Source organism: Lygodium microphyllum, chromosome 23 (assembly GCF_053477565.2).
Source record: "Lygodium microphyllum isolate KBCC chromosome 23, Lygodium_microphyllum_v1.1.10, whole genome shotgun sequence".
Classification (NCBI taxonomy): domain Eukaryota; kingdom Viridiplantae; phylum Streptophyta; class Polypodiopsida; order Schizaeales; family Lygodiaceae; genus Lygodium; species Lygodium microphyllum.
In genome coordinates this window covers 58,774,754-58,782,353 of record NC_141157.1, presented here as the reverse complement: position 1 = coordinate 58,782,353, position 7,600 = coordinate 58,774,754, and the positions used below count along the sequence as shown (strand labels likewise).

Here is a 7,600-nt window from a genome sequence, read left to right as displayed (position 1 = left end):
AATAAGCTTTACTTGACATTGTAGTTGATGTATTGGCATAGTGATCACATGGCATTTGATGCATTATTTGACTAGGCTTAAAAGGATAATGGGCCCAAATGAGACACAGCTTTTGAATTATCTTATTAATGTCTACCTACATCATTGACTCCATGCATAACAGGAAGCTCATTATCCCCAAGAAAGGGCTAATTTGAGTGTTTGATCAGTATATATTGGTGCAGAGGGAGATGACAACATAGACAATAAGGTTTTGACATTGCCCCATGTGGGAAAAGGGGCTCTTTTCCCCTATTTTCTCAATAGTGTTCAACATCATGAGCTCCTCCTCCAGAGGCACCACATACCTAGCTAAGTGCTATTGGGGGCAGGGGGCCGCTGGCCTGGGTATGGTGTGAATACAACATCATGGACTTCGCCAGGTATGGGTACCTCCCTTGTAGAAGCTTGACATGAAGTAGTTGTAATTCACAATGTGGGAATTTTAATAAAATTTCTTGTGGTTAAAATGAGACAAAGCTTTCATTTATCTTATATACCTACATCATAACCCCATGCGTAACAGGGAGCTCATAGGATCCCAAAGAAAAGTGTCAGATCAGTGTATATTGGTGCAGAGGGAGATGGCAGCATATGTGAGATATGGAGTTCTTTAGGACTTTTTTGTACAGCTGGGCTCATTGAAGGACTGGCATTTTCTGTCATGCTGCTCATGTGCAGGGCTTTTCGCATCCATCTGTGATACCTGTGAGCGACTGCTTTTGAGGCTGCTCAAAGATCTCACAATTGCATGGAATTCAAAGTGAAAAACAGGGGATATCAAAGTCAGAAACCTCATCACTTTCATTAAGAGAATTCAGCCTCATAGCAGTGATTTATAGTAATATCATTGTCAAGCACCTCATCACTTTCATTAGGAGAATTCAGTGTTATAGCGGTGATTTATGGTACCTCTATACTTGGAGCACCATTGGTCAGCTCCTTCTTTGCATCCTCCAGCTTTTGCAAGAGGTGTGAGGAAGAGTTCAATTCAGGTTTAAGAAAGGCATCCTCCTGTCGGTGGGTATGGCTCTTGAACTCAGTCACTGGAGAATTGCCTTTCTCACCATCTCTTTCAATGCCCAATTGTGAGACATACCTTGTAGACCATCCACCATTTCCATGGGTCCTGAGCCTTGCATACTCTTTCCTGGCTGCTGAGGGAGGGGTCCATTCTCCATTTTTCGACAGTGCCAGGACTGGAAGCACGAAACGGACCTTTTCCTTGAGTTTAGTTTTGGGATCATCTGGTAATTGCAGTTTATTGATACTGGCTTGTGTATGCGTGTTCTTGATCTTGGGCTTATAAGCAGGCCAGGAGCCATCATTTATGATCATGCTACACAGTGGGGCAGTTTTGGGCTTTGCACTACTGCAGCATCCTCGCCGCACTAGTGGCAGCCTCAGCTGCCACCAAGGTTCCAAAGAGATCTGATGCTTCTTTGCATTGCAAATATATTTCTGGTGGGCTGCAGTTTGATAATTTGGAAGGGTCTCACAGCATGTCACACCCACTGTTTTCCGACTGCGATGCAAGCAGTAGTGCAGGTTTCCATTGGGCTGTCGCTTGACGAGTAGCAGATCTGACATGCCTGATGGACTAATAAGGTGCCAGTTTGTGGTAGAATTGAAGGAGAGTGTCTCATCTCCAGCATGTGACTGAGGAACAACAAAGTGCAGACTTGCCTTGGGCTCTTGTCATGTGAGATTGGGACAAGGTTGGCCTCTTGAAAGTCCCATAAGAGGTGTGCCAATCATGGAAAGCCAGTGGTAACCAGATTACTTATTGATTGTCCCTGCTTCAACCATATATGTTACTATAATTCTCCTATCAGCTAGATGATGCTGATCATTAATGTGTGAGCCTATATCCATGATCCCATTTATCTGCTTCAATCGCACGTGCTGCTATAATTCTCATCTCAGCTAGATGATGATGATCATTAAGATATTGCCAATTTTGGAACTTGGCCAGTAATAACCAGATTACTTATTGGTTGTCCCTGCTTCAATCATGTGTGTTGCTATAATTCTCCTATCAGTTTTATGATGCTAATCATTAAGGTGTGAGCCTGTATCCATGATCCCATAATGTTTGTATACAAAGGTGCGATGTTCTGGAACAATATGCTATTTAGCTTATGATCTGACAAGTTCTCTGGATCTGCATGCTCAGATTTACATCATCAGCATCAGCAGGAATGTTGCTGTGTCTGTTAAGGGCTTATGCCACTAGCAGCACATGATACTGAGACTCTAATTGCCATATCTGCTCAGGTTTCATATCAATAGAAGCAGATCATGGTGAGTTATGATTGTTATATCCATTCAGGTTTGCTACCAATCGAAGCCCATCATACATACCTTCAGGTTTTACGTCAATCTAGCATCTTCCGATGCATATCAATCAATATTCGCCATGCATTACATTTGAGTAGGCAATAAGCATGATTGCAATCTTACTGACCGGGATCGATGCCACTGCACAGAGAGAGAGAGAGAGAGAGAGAGAGAGAGAGAGAGAGGCCTAACGGCCAGTTTATTCATCAACTAATTTAATTACCATGCATGCAATAAGACACAAATCCGGTTTAGTATTAAGCCAATTTGCATAGTTTTGTCCAAATTTTCTGAGAGGGGGATTTATATTTTTGTGAATCACACACACACACACACACACACACACACACACACACATATATATATATATAGAGAGAGAGAGTGCTCTACCTATCAATGAAGATAGATGTGCATATTTTACCTTAGAGAGCACCAAATGAAGACATCCTCCTACTAGGGCGCAAATTCATCAAGTGCACATACCTAAAAGACTATTGGTGATTGCACACCATAATTAATAAATATGCCTAAGCAAGATACTTGCCAATTCAATATTACATGAGCATTGCAAATAGTCCTACACACGTTTAAGATAACTGTAGAGCATCTCCTCCAACACTCTCAAATTTGAGTTCCAAATTATCAAGGACATGTTAAAAATAACAAATATTCCTAGAATACAAAATGGAAACAAAATTTTTGAGATTTTCCTACTTATGGGAAGGTTGTGGGAATGGATGTCGTGAATATAAAAATGACAAACACATATGAAATAAATCCATGATTAGAAACATGACAATCTGCTACCTTATAAAGATAGCTAGCTATTGTGTAGGAGCTTTGGGATGCAATAGTTTACCTGTCCATAATACACCAATTATAAGAGGTACATTGATGCTTTCTTTAAGAGGTTTCCTAATTAGAAAGAGGCCACTAAGTTGAAGATGGTAACTATGCATTTTCTTGCCACATGACTATTTTAAGTTGGGCACTTGTATAGGTACACACAATTTTGTGGTCTACTTTGTGATTCCTCATGATGAGACAATGACAGTGTTGATGACTCATAGTGGCAAGATCACACATCCAATGCAGATCGATGTATCAAGGCAATCATATTAAAGAAAATAAGATGGTCATCGATGTATGGAGAGTTGATAGTATTGTAGTGTGGCAAAGAACCTTGCCTTGAATTTGCCGATGGGCCAAGGAACAATTCTAGATGGAAACTATGTTGGAAATTGTGAACACAACATTTTCATGGAGGATCTTGTTCCACTAGTTGAGAATATCGAATTTATGAAAAAATATTATGTCATTAGGCTAATAGAATTTATCAACCTAATACATTGATGTAATATATTTCCACAATTAGATGTATCATTTAACTATAGAACAAGATAGGTATACCTTTGGGTGATCATGTGAATTGTTACTTTCTAAGAAGAGATCGACACATTCTTTTTTCCTCTTATAAGTTCTTGGGTCAGATATGCGTAGGGTTAAGTGCTTCATGTTTCAAATGTTGACAATGGGCTTGAAATTGGAGATTTGTATAGTGAGTGTGGATTTAATTTTATCACCATAGAGACATTCGTTGGTTTACAAGAGGGTTACAACGGTATAACATATTTATTAGCCTAGAAAAATTCTAAATTTGTGCATACTGATATCGAATTACAATACGCTAACTCTTATTGAGTTTTATTTTAATGTAGAAGAAATTAAGATCATTGCTACCTATGAGATTATGGAAAATGACATTATTAGATATTGGCTTTCCTTAGAAGGCCCATTTTTGAGTTCAAATCTCCCTTAATGTTTATGGTTCCATGGCTATATGAGGCAAGGAATGACCAATTGGCTATGAGAATCATGTTCAATGGAGACCCAAATAAGATAATATTATATATATATATATATATATATACTTCTCCAAAAATCTAGAATGACCTATTAGATAAATGAGTACATTTGACCATGTTGCCTAGACTAGAGAACAAAAATGAAAATAAAAGCGACTAATTGTTTTGATCCTTACAATCCTAAGGCAAGTATAGAGGCTACTATCATGCACAAAAGGATCTTTCTATGGTCCTCTAACTAGCTTATAGGATCCCACCTTGATCAATAGGACTATCAAAAAAGTATTGTATGCTCTTCAAGGCAAGAATATCTTTCATTTGGTGATCCAAGTTAGTGCATCCACTAAGACAAGGTACTCCTCTCCAATGGTGAGTGATGATGGCTTATATAAACCAAAGGCAAGAATTTTGGGTATAATGATGGGGTGATGGGTGCTATGCTTTACACATTGTAGCTATCTAATACATTGCAACTACTTTGATTCATGGATGGTGTGTGAGTGCTCCTAAGGGGCTACATAATAGCATTTGGCAAGCTAGCTTTGGAGCTAGTACTAAAGAAATTTGCAACAACCCATTGGTTGAATAGCTCTACCTTTGTCTTTATCCTCATACTCCTCAAAAGTCTCTCTTTGTGTGTCTAAAGCTCTAGTAAAAATAGTCCAAGTCATCTTTGACCCTTACTCTTCGCCTTTGTGAGAGGCCCAAATGTATATTAGAATAGAACTAAAATCTCCCTTTGATCTCATAATAAAAATAATGCATTTGCAAATAAAGTGCTCATTCAACTCAATCTATTAGCAAATTAGCTACTAGATGCATGCATTCTCAAGCATGTTTGTAAACCATCCATCTCAATCCTCAGTTAGTGTGATGATGTTTGTATCCATCTCATAGCCCTATGTATCCAATGGGGGACATGTACATCCATGTATGCTAGCCTAACAATGAATCTCTACATCAACATGTGCAAGAAATGGTGTTGATGTTGTGCCAGATTTGTCTTAAGGTGCTCTAGGGGTGCATCCATGTGCAATTAGTATCAATAGTGACAATATTTGACCCAGTAATCCAATTTCACAATGTATGAGTGAGATCTAAGTATGGACAATCCAAATTGTACCATATCATGGGAATGCATCCATATGTAATCCATGTGTCCTAAACCATGATTGCAACTCTACACAATGCCAATGTGCCTCTCCACTTTCTACTAATTATTTGGAGGAGCTCAATGTCAAACATGGATATCTATACTTAAGGAGATCCCATCTCCTCTATAGGCAAGTCATCAATTGAAATACAACCTCTATAAGCACATGTGCTACTCCTATCTCTACTCTAACTATGTCATGTTGTACTAATGGCTTGTTCCATATCATGCAACCAATCATCCTCACTACTAGCCTCTCAATACTCTTCTTAAACTTTTTGCAAAGACTTGGACCCCATATTGGAGATTTGAATTATAAGATTAAGGTAACCAATGTATCAAACAATAATAATTTAGTCCAAGATTCTAGAAATTGAACACATGCATATTTTCCTGGAGTGCTACAAGTGTTGCATAACATTTCTTCAAAGTGGCAGTTTGTATATGGCAATAAAAATGTAGGTAAGTGTGACCCCCCAAATATGCATTGGATGTAGCATAATCAACTATATCCTCTCCAAGAGTGAAATTAGTGACTCTAAAGAAGAGGAGGGGATTGGATACGATCTCTTTCTTTGTCTTGAAGTAGAATTGGACATTTCATTTGTTCCACTACACTTCTTGGAAGTAGTTGGGCTTCTTAATCGGCTCCTTTCATTGCTATAGCTTTGTCTCCTTGAAGCAAGCGGGCTTCTTTCCTTCTATTATTTAGACTGATCAAATCTTTCTAGTTTGAAAAAGTGCTTCATGAATATCTTGATTGTCGTCTCCAAGGCTCTAAATGGCTTTTAAGTATAGGACATGATTCTTCCATTGCAATTTTAAGAAAAATATGCTCAAGCACTCTATGCAAGAGCTAAAAATAAATAAACTTATAATTAGTCTAAGTGTTGGGGTGAGGATTGAGCCAAAGTTTTCTTAGATTGAATAGAAAAAATGAGGGTTGAAGATGGGAGTTGGATTGAGCAGAAATACATTCCTGAGAAGGGGAAAAAGGATTTGTCACTCTCATAAGATCATGCAAAGTATGTACATGTTTCACATTCATGAACAATAATTCATTTAAAATGCTCGATGAAGCCACAATAATAAGAGTGTAGGCCAAGAAAAGATTGCACCTTATATACATCATGAATGTTAGTCTATTCTTAAAAAATATTTATCTTTTTAGGATCCATTTAAATCCCTTCAAAATAGATGAATGTCCATTAGAATTTATTTTATGCATGAAAATTTCACTCTTTTTACCATTTATCAAAAGTTCAGTTTGTTAAAGTAGTGTAGAATCATCTTTAGGTGCATTGCTGATCCTCCTCTTCATTTTTGCTAAACATGAGAATTCAATTAAAAAAAAGTATTGACATATGATCTATAATCTCTAAAGCTGTGCTCCATCATTCTAGAAATAACTAGATTTAGTAAGCACAGTCAAAACATGACATACTATTTTTAGAACATTATCCCTATTTTTTAGGATTAGTATTTTTAGACCAATCCAAGGCTCCTAAAATTTAGGAATCCCCTAAAATCAGGGACCCCCAATATGGGTATTATATGAACACTTTTTATGAGTACATCAAAGGAACAATGTTGGAATCCTCATATGAGTTTTCTATGTGAAGATATGTGCATTCTAAACTTTCAATTTACATATGCACATTGTAAAAAATTTTCACAATCATGTCATCTTGTTGATTTTAATTGTTTATTGTGTTACATCTATCCCACACTTCAAGGCGTTATTCCTTTTTGTATGCGAGTCAGACCTTGATATGCTCATGGATTTTTTTCCTCACAATTCAACAAATAGTTGTAGAGATCTTGACAACCATCGCTTACTGAGTAGGTACTTATTCATTGATTCCCTTAGTTTGATTGACTCCCAAAGAAAGGAAACTACAATAGGTGAACCAAGTATTGACCATTTATTTTATTAAAACAATCAATATGATGGAAGAAGTAATGCCCTAGGATGGAGTTATGCCATTGCAATAGAATAGATCCTAGTATTAGAATTAAAGAAGAGTGGCAATGGGACATCTTCATATAGAGTGGGCGACCATTGTAACAACTTTACTATTAGTCAAAGATAGTTGCAGGTTGTAATGAATGATGGATTAGGGAAATTACTAAATCTCTTGATGAAGTTGTTAAGGGATGATTTGAGATCTCTTTGTTGGAAAAGATAGGTCTTTTTAGATCC

General features: G+C 37.4%; 1 protein-coding gene across 5 annotated transcripts; it reads right to left on the bottom strand.

Moving 5' to 3' along the window:
• Positions 1–309: 309 nt before the first annotated feature.
• Positions 310–2,521, bottom strand: LOC148016228 (uncharacterized). Of its 5 annotated transcripts, none has more exons than XM_087664699.1 (3): positions 2,404–2,521; positions 952–2,308; positions 310–779 (listed from the first exon to the last, which is right to left on the bottom strand). In XM_087664699.1, exons 2-3 carry the CDS (start codon positions 1,627–1,629, stop codon positions 711–713), a joined length of 747 nt encoding a protein of 248 aa, XP_087520825.1. In that variant the 5' UTR covers positions 1,630–2,308; positions 2,404–2,521; the 3' UTR covers positions 310–710. The 5 variants fall into 5 exon arrangements, with proteins under 5 accessions (XP_087520825.1, XP_087520826.1, XP_087520822.1 ...); XM_087664700.1 differs by having other exon boundaries at positions 310–767; XM_087664696.1 differs by having other exon boundaries at positions 310–745.
• Positions 2,522–7,600: the final 5,079 nt, after the last annotated feature.

Bases quoted from the DNA above. Each gene is read 5' to 3' on its own strand.
- LOC148016228 (XM_087664696.1), bottom strand. From the start codon at position 1,629: ATGTCAGATCTGCTACTCGTCAAGCGACAGCCCAATGGAAACCTGCAC. The intron at 746-951 runs GTACCATAAATC...AGTCGCTCACAG, and splicing joins ATGGTGCTCCAAGTATAGAG to GTATCACAGATGGATGCGAA.